This window comes from Triturus cristatus, chromosome 1_2, assembly GCF_964204655.1.
Source record: "Triturus cristatus chromosome 1_2, aTriCri1.1, whole genome shotgun sequence".
NCBI lineage: Eukaryota > Metazoa > Chordata > Amphibia > Caudata > Salamandridae > Triturus > Triturus cristatus.
The window spans coordinates 477,632,820-477,651,281 of record NC_140580.1 but is presented as its reverse complement, the minus strand read 5'-3'; the positions used below and the strand labels follow the sequence as shown (position 1 = coordinate 477,651,281).

Below are 18,462 nucleotides of genomic sequence, written 5' to 3'. Positions count from 1 at the left end.
CTCCATTAAACTGACAGTGTATCATTTATCTCTTTAAAGGGTTTCAGAACCCATAATGGGATACTGGGATTGTATGGTGGCTTTTTCAGGGCTTTTGCGATTATCCCTCTCACACTGTCGCCACCTGTCAGAAATGGTAAGGTAGGATATATATATATATATCTCCCAATCCCAACATAAAGGCCTAGGGCAGTGAATGGAAGGAGTGAGATCCAGTAAGCTGCTGCTTTTCCCAATTGTCTTGCTGGCTGAATCCTTGAATCACATGCTGTAATGTAGATTTTCCTAATAGTTTATGACGGAAAGTCTTAATTTTATTAAAGACATGGAGGAGAGTATTATGCTTTTCTTATCTTGCTTTAATCACCATAGCAGCCAAGATAAGTGAGAAACTACAGTTCCCAGAGGGCCAGGCGAAACAACTGGCCAACGGGAACACAATAGAACAAAAATCTTATATCCAATCAGAGCATGGTAACATCACAACTGACTGCGAACATTCCTCTTTTCGCTGGCGAGCAGATCAGATAAAGTCAATAAACAATGGAACAATCGCTAACACAATAGAAAATGCTAAAGTCCAGGAACAAAACTCTTGACCCATATCCAACCAGGATTGTCGAATCACAGGAACCACTGAAGAAGACTCCAAACAGGAAGAAGAGCTGTCCAGACGAGGTGGACGACGCCTTGGCCAGTAACTAGGTCCATCACGAAGATGCAGGCGGCAACGCTGGATTCGCTGTAGTGATGGAGAAACACAGATTAGAAGTGTAGAGGAGGGAAAATACTCGCCTCTGCGTCTTTAATAAAATTAAGACTTTCCGTCATAAACTATTAGGAAAATCTACATTTTATGTCAAGACCAGAGGCTCCTATTATGCGTGTTTAAAGCATATAAATTACCAAAGAAGCAACAGTATCGACAGGTTTGCAATAAATCATGTGAAACACGTTGTCATTAGACCAATCTGCTGATCTCAGAATGTCCTCCAAACAGGAGCCAGCCCAAAAGGCCTTGGAAGCCATGACTCCTCAAGTACAATGAGCTCCAAAAACGGAGACGTCAATACCCGCAAGGGACATGACCCATCGAAACCAACGGGCCAGAGTAGCGGAGGAAACAGGAAGGTGGGGCTTACGAAAAGAAATGAGGAGTTGAGAGTGAGAGGACGTTCTGAGATCAGAAGTTCTTTGTTCATACACTTTGAGACATTGACCGACACATAATTTAGGATGAGCAGGGAAACAAGGGTAAAAAACAGAGTTCAAATTTGTCTTGGTCCGTTTATTATACTGAAACAAAACACCTGTAGGGGAAAACTGACAGGAAGAAATATCCAATGCTTTAACATCTGAGACGCGTTTGATAGAAACAAGACACAGTAACATGGTAATCTTAGCAGACAACATTTTCAGAGAAAGAGCAGAATTGTCTGGCCAATGAGAAAATAACTCAAGAACTACATTAACATCCCATAAACTTGAATACTTAGCCAACGGAGGTTTGGAAAATTGAACTCCTTGCAAGAGGCGACAGATCAAAGGGTGAACACCCACTGGCTTGCCGTCAATCGGGGAATGATTAAGAGAAATGGCAGATATATACAAATTGACTGTTCTGTAGGACTCACCTGCACTGGCTTCAGAAGCCAAGAAATGGACCATAAAATTTAGGGGGGCTGAAAAGGGATCGACATGTCTTTCCAAACACCAGCTTGCCCATAAAGACCAAACAGATTTGTAAGCCTTGGAGGTCCCAGGGGCCTAGGCTTTGCTGGTAAAAAGCGAAGCTTCTTGCAAAATGAGGAGGTCAGGAGGGACAGGCTGGAAACTTTCCAAGCCGACAGAACCAGCGAATTGTCCAGGATTAGATCGTGTGGAAGACCTAAGGGGCTCCGAAGAAAGTCTTTGCGAGCAGGGAGGAGAGCTGGGAAATCCATTGCCATCTCCAGAAGGGAAGGAAACCAAACCTGAGACTGCCAGAAAGGGACCACTATGAACAAGGTTGTCCACTGTCGACGAACTTGGGAAAGTACTCTGTTGATCATGAGGAAAGCAGGAAAGGCATAGTTGAGGTGAAGAGACCAATACTGAAGGAACGCATCCGTAGCAAGAGCCGAAGGATCCGGCCGCCAACTGAAGAACCAAGGTAATTGGGTGTTGAGGCGAGAAGCAAAGAGATCGATATAAAAAGGGCCCCATTTTTGCGATAGAGATCGGAAGACGGATGGAAGAAGCACCCAATTGCTGGAGTCCCGAAGATAGCGAGAATGCCAATCTGCTATAGAATTGAGATCTCCTGGAAGATACTCCGCAGTGAGAGATAGTTTGTTTGACAGACAATACTCCCAAAGGCTCTCTGCAAGGTTCGTGAGTGGGTTGGATTTGGTGCCATCTAGATGGTTGATGTAGCGCACTGCAGAAACATTGTCCATCCGCAGGAGAATGGAACACTGAACTCTGTTCTTTGTGAGACTTTGGATCGCAAAGGAGCCGGCAAGCATCTCTAAACAATTGATGTGCAATTTCGACTCCTCTGGAGACCATGTACCGCTAGTCGAGATTGGTCCACAACGGGCGCCCCAACCCGACAGGCTTGCATCTGATTCTAACACAAGATCTGGTGCGGAAGCGAAGATAGTTCTCCCGTTCCAAGCATCTAAATGGTCGATCCACCATTGAAGGTCGATGCAAGATTCTTGATCCAAAGCGATAAAGATCAGAGTAGGCTAACCCTTGTCGCAGATTTCAGATTTTTAGACGTTGAAGGGCCCGATAATGGAGAGGACCTGGAAAGATGGCTTGAATAGAAGCGGAGAGAAGGCCTACTATTTTTGCGAGAGACCTGAGAGAAATGAGGGAGGTCCGCAGAACCTGAGAAATCTCTGACTTGATGGTTGAGACCTTTGATTGTGGAAGCAGGAGAGACGCCGTGGAAGAATTATGAGGAAGCCCAAAATCTTGATGCGCTGGGAAGGACGGAGCATGGATTTGTCGCGATTGAGGAGGAAACCCAGGTCTTGGAGAAGAGATAGAGTGGTATCGAGATCAGACGGAAGAAGATGCTTGTCTGTGTTCATGATCAGAATGTCATCTGGGTAAATTATAAGCCTGATCCCTAGGGATTGCAGGAGAGCCACCACTGGTTTCACGACTTTCGTAAAGCACCATGGTGCTGACGACAGACCGAACGGAAGAGAACTGAAGCGATAGGTTACGCCTAACCATTGGAATTGAAGAAACTTGGTATGAGAGGGATGAATCGGGATGGTGAGATAAGCGTCCTGCAAGTCTAGTCTGATCATCCAATCGTTTGGACGGAGGGTATCTCGTAAACGAATGATAGTCTCCATTTTGAAGTGGCGATACACCACAAATTGATTGAACCATTTTCGATTTATAACTGGACGCATCTTTTTGTTCTTTTTCTGCACCAGGAAAATAGAACTGAGAAACCCTGTAGGATCTAAAGGGGCGATTTGAATTGCCTGTTTTTGAAGGAGGCCTTGAACCTCCAGGGAAATGAGCTGAGACATCTCCACCGAGAACACCAGAGGAGGAGGGAACACAGTTTGGGAAGGCGGCGCATAAAGCTCTATAAGATAACCTTGGACTGTATTGAGGACCCAAGGATCTAAGGTGAGAGTTTGCCATTTTTGTAGACATTTTTTAGATGACCCCCCACCGGGGGAGGTGGAGAAGGACCTACCTTGTTGGTTGTTGTTGCGGAAATTCTTTTGACCTCGGCCCCTGAATCCATGGCCTCTTTGCGGATAGAATTGAGGTTTGAAGTCTTGGGAAGTGGATTTGAAGGAACCTCTGGAGCCTTGGTTGGGATAAGAACGGCCTGTAGAGCGACCCCTTCCTCTGCCAGCCCGTCCAAAAACCTGAGGTGAAAAAACTTTTTTAATTGATTGTTGCGCCTTGTCCAAGGAGGCAAAGGTAGAAACAAATATGCTGATGTGCTTAACCAGAGAATCACCAAAGAGGAGGTCATTTGCCTTAATACCAGGATCCTGAGAAGCCAAATTGGCCAATTTGGGATGAAAGTTTGATTCAAAGTCCCTTGCGGTGGTATTGTGTAATAGCCGCATTCGCATTTCCTAAAAGACAAAAGGCTCGCAGATCCGAAAGAGAGAAATCGTCTGCAGACAACTCAGTACCCTCCAGGCGAGCAGATTCAGCTAAATCAAATATGCACGCCAAAGGGCCCACCACATCAAGTAATTTATCCTGGCAGGTGGACCAGGCCTTGTCCACCCCTTTGCGTGGGTCTTTAGCAAACTTTGAGAAAAAGGTGAGTAAAGGTTGGTCAATGGAAGGGACGTTGGCAACTTTTTCAGCTAAAGAGGGTTTAGGACACTCGGACTTCAGCCTAGATCTGGTAGAAGCCTCCAAGGGAAGACGGAGCCTGGCGGAGATATAATCACCCCCTTGCAAGGCAGGAAACCATTCGGTGGAGTTAGGGTGTCGAATGGAAGCAGGGTCGAACAGGGGAACCCCTTCCGAATCCAGGACAGGTTCAAAATTAAAATAATCTAGTTTGGGTTTTTTAGCAGGTGGGGAGGGAGGGTCAGACACATCAAATAAATCAATAAATCATTTGCGTCATCCATGTCATCGTCTGTGTCCAAAATGGTGGAAATAACCAACTTTTTGGGTACCTCTGTATGCTTCCATTTAGATTTGCACCCACCATCAGAGCTTAACAACCCCTCCTTAGAAGGAGGCCTGGGGGGCACATAGTCCTCAATCAAGTGTGAGGAAACCTCGCTATTCAAACATGACGCAGAATTAGAAGCAGAAATAGAAGCAGAGGGAACCACCTTTCTTTTTCTGCTATCCCACGCAGACTGGGCCAATGCTTTGGACAACAGACTCATCATGGAATTCTCCATGCCTTTTAAAAAACGTCTCATAGACGTTTCCACTACAGACTCCACTGAATTATTAATGAACTTATTTAAATCATTTTTGAAGGCCTCGTCATATTCATGCTGTCGGTCTGAACCCGGGGAGCTTTCAATTTCCATGGCCTCTGAGGGTGGAAGGAAACTGAGGCAGGAAAGGGTTAACCCTAACAAAGAGCAGGAACACGACCAAGACACTCCCCTTCAGGGCGTAACAAGCATGAAGGAACAGAAACACCGGACAAGCCGAGTGAGCAGACAGAAGCTCCAACACCGGCCGCCGAAACGGTAAGGAAGGCGCTCACTTCGTGAAGAAAGGTAGCGGGAGCAACGGTCACTGCGCGATGGTTGAGACCAACCGCAAACCGCGCGCATGGGGGGAAACAAAACAAACGGAACGGGGAAATGCGGCAAAAAGGCGCAAACAATGCAGCGGCGAGCTCCGCATAAATTATGAAAGGGCATACATGCTAAAACATCTCAAAATAATGTAATACAATCCACATAGGAAAATATATTAAGAGCAACGAAGATAAGTCACTTATCTGACTGCGAGCAGCAAGAAAAGAGGAATGTTCGCAGTCAATTGTGACGTTACTCATGTTACCATGCTCTGATTGGATATAAGGTTTTTGTTCTATTGTGTTCCCATTGGCCAGTTGTTTCGCCTGGCCCTCTGGGAACTGTAGTTTCTCACTTATCTTGGCTGCTATGGTGATTAAAGCAAGATAAGAAAACCATAATAGGAGCCTCCGGTCTTGACATAAAATTGTGAATCTGAATAATATAAATACTGGTCTGGTAGCCCCACACCCCCTTTTCATCCTATTAAGCTTCATGACATCCAGCTTAGCACGGCTTCCTGGCCCATACTAGTGCACCAAGAAATGCATCCAGCTCCCAGAAGAGCTTGTTGGGTAAGAGGTACATTGTATTCAGTAGTGTCTATATGCAATGGGGATAAACACCATTTTGACCTATCCTAGCAATGATTGATAGAGAGAGTATGTTCCAAAACTCGACCAAGGCTGCCAGTACAATGAGAATCTGTCTCATATTCAAGTCATTGTGCCATAGGGTCCACTGAAACCTTTCTGCCTAAAGAGCGCAATTGGTCACGTTCCCACCGAATCCCCACCTCAGGTAGCACTCCCGGATTCAAGTCCCGTAGTCTCCCAAGTGAAAAGAGCAGTTACTTCTGTTTATTTGCGTTAAGGTTGAACATCAGACAGAACTGAGTTAGTCCAGATAGAAGAGCCAGGACCGAAAATCTCAGGTCTTGTAAGTACACCAGCATATGATCTGCATTACAGGAGATAAAGTGTAGTATGTCCTGACGGTTATACTCCACTCTCCTAAAGCGGCATGAAGGCAGAACGCTAATGATTCCATCACAAGAGTGAATAGCATTAGAGTTAATGGGCATCTCAGCCACATCCCCTCCTCTGATAGTCCATTCACCCGATACCCACCCTCCCATTGTCACCCTATCTGTAGGCTGTTTATAGGCAAAAAATTCCGGCCCAAACTCCATGCATACCATCACTGCCTGTAGGTAGTCTCGTGGTACTGTATCAAAGCTGGTTCTAAGTCTAGAACTGCTAGTGGCTCCAGAGGCCCCTGTACTGAGGATAAAACATGAGGGTAGCTTATTATGTTATGCATCATTCCCCTACCCAGAATTAAACCAGATTGGCCTGTATGGATCAGAGTGCCCACGACCCTGCACATCCTGGTGACCAGAACCTTGTTTAGGATATTGATGTCTGTATTCAGCATACATAAGGGGTGGTAAGATGTCAGGCATGTCAGATCCCCTCCCGCTTCAGAATTAATGTATTTAACACTTGCCACATGGATGCAGGGAAGGTGCCCTCTCCTTGGTCGCCATAAAGACCTGAAGGAGCTCCTCAAACATTGCAACCAGCATATTCTGATATAAATCTGCTAACGGCCTGTTTGTTGCCAGGTATTTCTGTTTAACCTTGTCTCTAGTGGCTTTCTGAGCTCTACAATCATAAGCGAGCTGTCCAGCTCAGACCGCTGGGCTGACAACATTTTTGACACGCACACGTCAACCAGATAAAGAAGTAGATTCCCCACAGAAACGTCGCGAGTGTAAGTAGAGTTCAGATATTGTTTACAGGCGGTATTGATCTCTTCTCTTGCGGTGATGTCAGGTCCCCTGTCCTGACTTAATCTCAGGATATGGGTGTGGGGTACATATATCTGCTCATTAAAATTCTGATTGTGCCTTGTACTTTATGTGCTGTCTTATATCTCCTCTCACTGGCTGCAACAGCATTCAGACCTGCTGTAAGGAGGCAGATTCATATGAAGTGTGCGCTGTCACATACATAACAAGAACATTTTTCTTATTGCGCAAAGTAAAATTGATTTTGGGCTATAACGCCACTAGAAACATGATTTACCCAATATGATATATCTACAAAATCTGCCCTCACTAAATAATGGTAAAGACCACAGAGTCAGAACATGTAGGAGGCATGGGCTTGCAGAGTATTGTGCCTCAAGGTTTGCACTATGCATTGCATACAGCCTGAATGTTTTGTTAATATTGATTTTTGTGGTTCCAATGCATCAGGGTGGAGAGATCAGAAGTGTTCCATTTACAAAATATATAACATGCTTAAATTGTGCTACAGTATAACAATCTACTTTGGTCAAAATCCGTTCCTGAGCTGTGCTGGCAAAGGTAGTGTAGGCATAGATCTTTTACAACATTGCATCAAGGAATTTAAGGAAAACCTATATAGTGCACTCTGTGATACCCCAACTGCTGAGTCAACAATTCCCTGGTACTGCATGCGGCCAATTGATACAATGAACATAGACCCTGCACAATTATTGGTGTGGACTAACTTTTGTTTGTCTCCCTATCCAATGCAAGATTCAAATCTGATATGCAGCCATGAATGATCTGGTCCTCTTTGATCAAAGATTATGACCTTAATGCTCAAAAATGTCTCACGTTTCCGTCCCTTCCTGTTCTCTTCACCCAAAGTCCTTATTTGCTTTACCATGGCTTAAATTGAAGCCATTTTGGAGAAACAAATTCGCTTTGTGGCCCTTCTTGTTAGTTTTCCCTCCTTTTCCAGGTTGCTCCTGGTAACCTCTTGCTTCCACTTGGTAGTAAATCACAAGTGCAAAAATCCCATTTTATAAATATTTCAAAATTACCAATGTTTTAATAATCCCATTAGCAATTAGATTGTCGCATTTGCTAGTATTTATATATCATCTTTTTAGGAATCAACAAGTATTTGGTTCACTATGCAGAATTTGCAGTCTCTATTCTTTAGCCTTGATAAATTGTAATGTCCTTTTATACGTTCACAACCTAGTTTGCGAGTGGTTAACGATTCACATAACATTAGTAAACTGCTCCCCTTGGTGCAGATTCAGGAGATACATGCACTGGTTGTAGATCCTACTCCACCATAAGTGGCAAAGGAAAATTTACTCAGCCCCAAACCAGGCCCTTAGAGACCATATAGCATGCAAAGGAAATTAGAATACTACTAGGAAAAAAATGACTGCCAAGTGCAATTCATGGACTTTCTTGTCAAGGAGAAGTTACCAGCAAATACACCCTGATACAGTGAATGGATCTCTCGACCAAAGCACTATGATTCAAAGAAGTCAGCCTGCGTAAGGCACATGAAGTCTTTATCATGTTAGGTAGCTTATGGGTAGGAAGCTTAAATCACTGGCATTTCCACTCCTATGCTGGCTGTAGTACATGCATAAAGTGTTCTTTCTGGCAGTATGATGTGTTTTCACCAGCTATTTCAAATTAAATGGGCAGCAAATAGGAGTAAATCCCTTAAACGCAATTTTAGCGAAATCCCGGCACTTCTGAACACCACCCATCTCGCTTTTTAGGAACCTTTGAAACAATGTAGAAATGAAGAAAAAAAGAACGAATAATCTCTTTTTGGAAAATAAGGTGGTAGTCCTGGTGGTGAGTGAAAGAAGCTACATTGATCGAAGACGGGCAGCCATTCCAGGACAGAAAGCCGACAGCAGAGGAGGGGAGTATTCAAGTCAATAAACATAATTGTGAGACCTAGTTCAAAATAAGAGAAACACTGTTGAGAAGCTGAATTTTAACTACTAGACATTATGTTTTGATATGCCCAAGATTGGTCTAGAACAAATAAATTTATGACAGCTGAAAGAGATCCGAGGCTTTAATACAAACGGACAAAACATAAGCTGCTAATGGCCTTATTCTGAGTGCTCTGGTAATGTGGCTGATAATCCCTATTCCACGAGTTACCAATTTTAGGGATACCAGCAATACTGGTGGGGGGTCATGGGAGGGGGGATTACCATCAGATTACAGGTGCAACCCCGATGGTTCAATGAACCAGCTTAGTGCTCTTTTCCTCCTGCAATATTGTGGCCCCATACTCACCTACCTTTTACAAGCGGAGTCTCCAGGTAAAACGCACCAGTCCTGAAGGCTTCCCACAGGACTTGTATGTCCAATGGTGCTGGGTATTCCTGCTCCTTAACCCATCAGAATTACCAGGGCACTTGTAATAAGGTTGTAAGGGAGAGAACCTCAGTCATGAATATCACATTAAGTCAGGTCACCCTGCCTGACCATATAACACCTACAGGTAAGCTATTGAACTGCAAATTCAGTCAAATTCCATCTAGCTTCCAATGGATAGCCTGAAGATGGTGGCCATAAAGTAGAACTGATGATTCAGCAAAACAAATTTCTATATCAATTGCTCATTTTAACAGCAACTGAGTTTTAAAAAGCCAAAAGAAAAACATAATGTCACAAGCCATGCAGATCTCTAATAGATTGTCCACACTACACATCAAAAACCTACATTGCCCAAGAGCCTACATTAAAGAGGGTACATTAAATCATATTTTCTTTAAGGATAGGAATCTGAATGGCTGCATCGAAATGAATCAAGAGCCTGAAAAAAATGTACTATTGTTTTTCTTTTCTGCATATCCTGTGTTATTTTAATGTGCCTTCAAATGTTTTACAATTATTTTATATGAATACTAAGGGGTCTATTATAATGGCAGGCGGATCGCCACCGCCCTTATGGCGGTGGCGATCCGCCCACCATTATTCACCGCCCGCCTCCCATATCCCCCCAGGAGACCGGGTGGAAAAGGGGATTGACATGGTGACAGTGTCTACAAGACACCACCATCCATATCAAGATGCAGGCGGTGAAGTGCCTTTCCATGACGGCAACGAGGCATGCAGGGTCTGCATGTGGGGGCCCATTGCGGGCCCCCAGGGTGTCGGGGAGTTGGGGGTGCACATGGGGGTACCTATGGCACCCCCCTGCATTTGCATGCACAACATGGCAGGCACTGCGCGGTGCCTGCCACATTGTGCATGCAAATGCACAAATCCCTTTTTAAGATTGCGGCAGGTGCTGCTGAAAACACCGCCCGCCGCAATATTAAAAATGCGGGATGCGCCCGCCAGTGTGGCAGGCGCATCCTAATTGGATTTGCGGGACCGGCGCACACATAGTGGGTGGTCCCATTTGCCGAAACGATGGCAGGCGGACAAATAGACCCCTAAATGTTTATGTTTAATCAGGTATGAACAAGCTAATACATAAAACTTAGTTGTAAAATAGATAAAGGCATATAGGTACAAAATGGAGCAAGGAAGCATGCTATTTTATAGCTGATGTTTTCTATAAATTCTAATGGCAAATGCTTACATATCAGAAAATGTATATCAAAGAGTAAGTGCAGTGTCCTCAAGTCAGAAACCAGCGTAAAAACTCTACATTTTCACATTCATTGTGCACTGAAGATACGATGAGATGCCAGGCGAAATAGACGGGAGGTCTTGCTGAACTGGGCTCCCATTTGTTTGTTACCAAATGTTGTTTAAAGTGACATTTCTGTTGTAACTCCTTGATATGAGAATATACTAGTGGGGCAATTTGACTCAGGCAATAGTTTTCATGACTGGAGAATATGAGTAAATGACAAATATGGGGTTGCCTAGAGATTTTGAATTTCTATTGCTAATCTTAGACCCAAATATAATAAGATTTTAATGATTCATGTTGGTTTCGACAGGCATTGTCCTATTTTATATGCATGTACAGTTGACTAGTAGTACCAATACACACCATTGTATGAGGTATGATTCTCGTGAATATCACTTGGTCTGATATGCTTGATACTTGGGTTATGTAGACATGCAAGCTCAGAGCTGCAAATAAACTTAGCTAATCATAAAAGTTTCAAATTCCACTTCCACTGATGAATCCTCAGACTGTTAGTGGGCATCCCTTATCATCTGCAACTGATGAATGGTAAAACAGTCTCTTATTCTCACCTGCTTCCCTCCTACACAATCATTTAAATGAAGCAGAAGACTTACTCAGGACATCCTAAATGTTGAGTCAAAAACATGCAGGGCAGACGCTTGTCTGATTGGGTTCCTTTCCATCTGTTCATTACTGTCTTCGAGATATCTATTAATCTGTTACCTAAGACCATCATATCTGTAAAAACTACATCACAATGAGAGGTTGAAAGAAAAGTTTTAGGGGAAATAAAATATTCATAATTGTTCTATACAACATGAGGTTTCCCATGCTAGGGGGATTGGCTGGCAAACTAAGGCAGTGGAACATGGTTTGGGATTATCATTTCGCTTTACTTTAACCTACACCACACTCAACCCTGAAGCCACGTTTGGTTACAACATTGCAGGCACATTTTGGCAATTCTCTTCTTCTGTATAGTTTTGATAAAAAACATTTTTGACTGCCTTGCTGCTTTAAGAAAGACAACACGGAAGCTTCACAATTAGTTATGAAGAGCACAGTCATGGCTTCATTTACAGGTGCGAAGGCTTAGTATTCATGTATTTTAAGAGCTGTTCTACCAAGTAAACTGTTTGTGAATCTGTTGTCTCGTCTAGATGATGCAGCTTCAATAGAACCTCAGACTTGTGTACAAATGCATGCCTGTGTGACTGTGTTTTGTTCTCCTTATAGATGGAGGAGATCAAATTAAAAGACAGAACAGTCTACGTGCTGGAAAGAGAGTTAGGGGTGCAAGCCGGGCATGCTCAAAGACTTCAGCTCCAAAAGGAAGCTTTAGATGAACAACTTTCCCAGGTCAAAGAATCTGAGCGGCATCTGAGTAGCCCCAAACGGGAACTTCCCTTTGCAAGTGGTGCAGGAGACACTTCAGATCACTCAGGAAGCCCTGTAAGCACTTTCACCTGGTATTCAAATTAAAAACCACAAACTTTTGATGAGTGTGCAAGCAGGAGCTTTCCCTGAGCAGAATCTGGAAAATGGCGCACATGCCTTTGGTTGCATTTCAACCGTACTGATTGTTATTTTCAAATTTACCAACGCAAAGCTTTGGCTTGTTTTGTTTTGATTGGTAGGGGGGAAACTGCATAATATTAAAGCACTACTATTGTTTTATTTTGCTTTGGCAAAGACTCTCTGCTTACAAATATTGAGACGCTTTATAAACAGTAGTTGATATGTATGCTCTAGGGTCCAAATGTTAATGCCAATAAAAAAGTGTGTTTGTGAATAGCTGATAAAGTAAGTTTTGAGTGCAATGAAGTGATCAAGCACAAGTATTGCACATTAGTGGAGTACTGCTTGTACTTGTTTTTTTACTTCACATTGTATATGCTAAGTGCTTTCAATATATTGATCTAAGTGCCTCTGATTGATTTAAGTTGTAATATGATTGCCGTAGTATCCTTCAATAATCTATAATTTTAAATCCCAAATCTGTTGGAAATTCAGTTTTTATAATATAAAAATGAGATAAAATTTTTCTTGTCTGATTTTTACCTTAATTTTTACCTTTTGTTCATTTGGTTCCATCAAGATTACCTTTGAAGAGGGGCTTGAATGTGTTTTATTTTTGCCTTAGAGATTAATACACTAGGCACACTTTACAAGAAGCCTCTCCTGCACCTTTTGATTGTGGAACCCCAAATATGGCTTGATAGCAATAGGATCAAAATTATTAATTTGTTTCTTTAATTATAATTTGACATTTCTTCTAGAAGAAACTATAAAGATAAGATAGTGTATTCAATATTTATCAGAAAAACTTTGTTAATGCAAAATGACGTACTTTGGGTAAAGGGTTAAAGTGATTTTCATTACTGTGCACTTTATCTCAGGATAAAGTTTAACAAAATCAAAGGGGATTTTCCACATCAAAGCTCTTAGTATGAAGGTACATGTTTTAAACTCTCAATTCAATGGTAGCATCTTTGCTGCTGGAACACTGTTTTGTTTTATTACTTTGCTACAAATTAGTAGGAATAACGTTCATACACTGGTCTGTTAATTTCATACCTAACAGTTGAGCATTTAGAAGATGAGCATTTTGTTGCTAAAAGAGAATGACAACCATGTGCATTATTTTGAGTATGACTGCTTTTGAGAAAGTCAAAGCAGAAAGCTACTTACAGAATTACAATGTGAAGTTCTCAGAACAGCTTTGTCCATCCTAACGTGGCATAATTGAGATGTATGTAATCCATTTCAATTTTACATTGAATTTATTTGTTAAGTTTGTTCCATCACACCTCTTGATTACATCACCCCCTTGCTGTGTTTTCATTGATTTCAGTTTCCACAATCTTAATGCGGGCAAGGGTTTTCTAAATTATAGGGGTGCTTTTCTGTTGCATGACTGTTGTGTTTGAATATTTCCGATGTACAGTTATTTGCAGTTGATTTTTGTTTTAGGAACAGCAGTTAGATGAAAAAGATGCACGTCGCTTCCAACTAAAAATTGCTGAACTGAGTGCAATCATCAGAAAACTGGAAGATCGTAATGCCCTGCTCTCTGAGGAAAGGAACGAGCTTGTAAGTGCAGAAACTTAAATGATGAATGTTTATTTTAGAATAGAAGCCTTTCAAAAATTATATTTGTTAAATATTTGATTTGTGTGTATTTTTAATGAAGGACGCCTGCCTTTAACAGAATACAAAAATTAAATATTTAGTTAGATAAAGGGAATAATTTGCAAAGGAAATTCCCAGATCCATGGTTCATTACTCCTGTAGCAAGTAGTAACTTACACTGGTGTAAGGCACACTGCATTTAGAAAAGAGTACTGCCATAAGACACTGAAACAAAAGTGCATACCTTGCTTATGTATATGTAAATTATGCGCACTTACATTTTCTCTTAGGTTTCATTAGATTATCAGATGCTTGCTGCACATCTATTCAACTACAACTGTTTCAATGTTTATGGACTTTTTGAAAGTGCATTTCCCCTTCAAAGCTGCCCACTTCAGTTACAACTGAGAGATCCAGACAAAACATCAGCAGAAAGTGTGGAAAGAAGAAGCAATCCCTCTAGTTTTCACTCAGGCGATTAGAGGAAGAATGGAGATATTAAGAAAAATACTTTTAAGTTAGAACAGAAGATGAGTGAAAAATATCCTAGATTTTCTAAAGAAGCACCTGTTAAGAGCTTGGTAACGAAAGCAACCTTGGCTTTTTAGTAAATCCAATTAATCTAAGACTTTTCCTTATGGAAGTGGAAAGTTATGTCTATTTAGCAAAGGATGTTTCCGTCATTCTTTCCTTAAGCAGGTGTAACTTAAGAACAAACAAACCAAAAAAGCATGAGAGTTGAAGCAGGTGTAACGTAAGAACAGACGAAGAAAAAACATGGGGATATGGTAATTTAATGTTATGAACTCCGTGGACAAAAGTTTTAAAAAATGTCACCATGGGGGAACATTTTTACATAATTGCCATATCTTATATTTTTGTCCACTTATATATGTCCATATACATAACATAATTTGCCTAATTCCGGAGTTTCAAACTGCCAAACATTTTTTATATTGAAAGCGAAATTTATTCTGGTATCATTCCTTGATATGCTTCATTTTGGGTTTATTAACACTTTCATTGAAAGTCATTATTTAGCTCCAATGACCAGGTACTGTTCATATGGCTGAAATACACTTTGAGGTGTTTTAAAGAACCTGGGTGGTAAACGAATGTGAGTAGTAGTCACAGATGTTCATAAACAACATCTTAGTTAATTCAGCCATTGAGGTTCTCAAAGATTTCTCAGCCACCAGTTCAGGTGTGGATACCCTGTAGAAAAGTACTTTTGTGCATGGAGCTCAATTTATGAATCATTGAAAACACCAAGAACCATCTTTGGTGACAGGTATGTAGTTGCATATTTTCATAAATCCTAAATTCTGTTATTGATATTGGGAAGATACTATTCGTTTATTACTATTATATTGAAACTTATACTTCTGGAAATGTCTTGAGCGAATAATTCTTCATTGTTATATTGAAAATATATGCATGATGTTGGACCATCATTTTAGGAATCTCTGTTGTAATGATATCATCTGCATTATCTCCTCTTTCAAAGTTGGCTCGCTCTAAAATATGCTTACATAAAGTTCCCTAACTTGATCTCAAATTATGTTTTGTTCACTGTGTGTAACTAGCATCTGTCCCTGAATTACATTGCCAAGTTATTAATGTTCAGAAACGCCAAAGTATTACTTGGTTTAATTTTTGTCCAAATGCCTTTAAAGTCTACATTCTCAATGCATTCAGCTGTTTTACTGTGATAGTTTAACTCACCATTTGCTTTTGAGCAGCGTGTAGAAAGAAGCAGATGTTTTGAATGTAAGTTTTGTCAGGGCCAATCACTTTATTTGTCTACTCTATTTACAAATTTCACCCTTAGCACCCTGTGTTAGATGTATCAATTTGCAAGAAAATGCTAGTCTAGCCATGGATTTATTCTAGAGGATTGAACAAGTATACTGTATAGAAACATACTTTTGTCTTTCTGAGACATTATCTCTTGAGAAAACTTTAGATAGTTTGAACAACCAAGGTTTGCTGTTAGATATTGTGATCTAAATTAGTGTCTGATGAGCTCTTTGAAAGTGCACACTTAAGCCTTGAAGCTAGATCATCCAGGTCATCAGTATGGCCATTCTATCACAGTTCTCCAGACTGAAAGTACACAAACTGTATGTTATACCTTTGTTATGCCTTTGTTTGGGAGTCGCATGTATATGTAAATACAAAAAGATCAATTTGAGAAATAAGGAAAGCATTCAGGGTCATAATGTTAGTGAAAAAGTGTAGGATGTTAATGGTTTGATTAAGTTATCTTAAGTAATGGGAATGAAAATAGGGCTGTAAATTGTGCTGATTTGCTGAGTAAAAGAAGAATAAAAACAGATTCCAATAATTTTCATTAGAGCATTACTTGATTTCGTGAAAATCAACAAACAATGACATGTTTTAACTGTTTGTGATGAAAATTGTTTACATTGTCAGAGTTGGTTCAAAGAAATCCTCCTTTTAACTCTTGAAATCAGTATTTTATGCGGGCAATGGGTCACAATGCCATGGACTTTAGTGAAAAATACATATCCATGCCTGTGAAGCAAAGGTGCTAGAAACTGAAAATAAACATTCAATAAAAGTGGGAGAAAGCCTGCACCTTGTGAGGCTTTGAGGAACTAGGTGGAAAGTAGATTTGAAAAGGAGAGTGTTCTGCATGTTCTCTTTTGATAGCTAACAGTTATTCTTAGCAAATGCTTATTGTCTGAGGTATTAGAGGAAGGTTAGATGGTCACAGTATCAAAAGTCACTAACAACTCTTAAGTATTGCTGTCCTCAAAATGCATTGATCAACACCCACCAACTGTTATCAAGCACAGGTGTTAACATGGACTCTGTGCTCATATTAGGGCAAATCCAAAATGCAAATACTAAGGCCCAGATGTACTATTATTTGACATGAAACAGCACCCAAAGTTGATGTACTGCCTTGCCACAATTGGAAAGAGAAAAAATACACAACATCTATTAAGATATGGTCCATTTTCTCTCTTCCCCAGCACTGGTTTTGTGTCATAGTGCAAGGGTGGGTGCATTCTCTAAATCATATGTTTTGTAATGGGAAGGGAGCCTTCCAGTTAAAAGCTGCCTTTTAAGACTATTCCCACTTAGTATGTGTGCTGTACAATGTAGCACACATGCACAATTGGAAAATAAAGAGAAATGTAAACAGTTCTCCTTGTTATGCTTCCTTCGAGGAGGTGTAATGATTTTGCACAAATACCTGTCTAGGAATGACATTAGATAGGCCTTTGATCACAAACCATGGGTGCTTGCAATGGAATGCTCATTTGCCACCTATGAGATGGCCCCTTGATGCAAAGTATAGCAAAATAGCGCAAGTGTGTGTTACTTTGGGGAACTGATTTGCGTTGTAAATTCCACCCCAACACTTAGCATTGTGTTTGTGTCAGTTAAGTGACGCTAACCCAGGGCAAATTGGAAGTAAATCTGGGACTGAGGCAGGAGGTGACATTCAGCAGCAATGCCTTGCTGTGCTGATTTAACTGGATAAAGAAGGTGAAATAATTGACTGGATACAGGCAATTCAAATAAGGCCTTTCAAATAAGACCTGTTTAAAACTAGATGTACCATTCTCAAGACAGAGCCTCTTTAATGAAGTAGTTTATGTTTGAGCTACATTGGGTACAGAAAAGACCTGTCCTTTTTTTCTTTCGTGTAAGTTTTCTTTACCCGTCAGGCAACATACTGGTTCCTAGTGTGGTCCTGTCTGCCTGAAGTGGTTAGTTTCTTGGCCAACTAAGTTAGGGTATAGTTTTTTTTTATCTTCTGGGTGTTTCATATAGTTTTGAATATGATGCAGGCCTGGAGAGGCAGCTAATCCAATTTCTTTGGTGTTCAGGTGACATGGCCAACTTTTTTCAAGCCCTTGTTGAGGTATTCGGCTAATATAGGATGCCTTAAAGAGAGTGCCAGAATGGTGTCAGATAGGCTATTGCGAGTGGCTAGCTGCTGTATATTTCATGTGTAAGAAAATAAATGCTTGCACCCTTGTTCTCCTCAGAAAGAAGGGTTTCATTTTTATCTGCCCTTTTGTTTGCAAGAGCGCTGAAGATTTTCTAAATTCAGTTTGGCTTTATAGAAGGAGAAATTTCTTGGATTCTCTTTCCAGCTCTGTGCGTTCTAGCCTATCATTTTACGACTGTAAGGTGACTTCTCATTGGTGTGTTTTGTAGATTGATACTCTGTTGCTTTGCTAGGAACAATGATGCCTAAGCGAGGGTAGAGATTATTGTTTTAGGAAAAAAGGGAAAGAGTCAATGGAAGATTTTGAGGTGCTGACACACCTTCTATACTGGCTGTGTGCAGCTATTCATGCTTCAGCTGAGACCAGCCTTCAACTATGAGTAGGGTGGTTTGTCTATGATGCCCTTGTGGCTGTTGGAGATACCTAATACTTCACGTTGATGCAAATTCCACAAAGACAAGACCCAGTGAATGGTTTAGAGGTCTTGAGTCAATCTAGTTCAGATGAAGACAAATGAGGCCCAGCATGGCTACTCCCAATGCCTCTCACTTTCAGAACATTTTAAATTGATTCGGAGCAGAAAGAGATAAAAAATTACTCAGTGACATTGGTTGAATGAACTGGATG

At 41.1% G+C, this 18,462-nt stretch overlaps 1 protein-coding gene across 1 annotated transcript in view; it reads left to right on the top strand.

The window, feature by feature from the left end:
* JAKMIP3 (Janus kinase and microtubule interacting protein 3) overlaps window positions 1-18,462 on the top strand; it is an 893,040-nt gene that overhangs the window by 535,409 nt on the left and 339,169 nt on the right. The window contains exons 4-5 of the mRNA XM_085606202.1: window positions 11,948-12,163; window positions 13,685-13,804. Of these exons, the coding sequence (XP_085462328.1) occupies window positions 11,948-12,163; window positions 13,685-13,804 (336 nt within the window). The remainder of the gene's footprint in view (window positions 1-11,947; window positions 12,164-13,684; window positions 13,805-18,462) is intronic.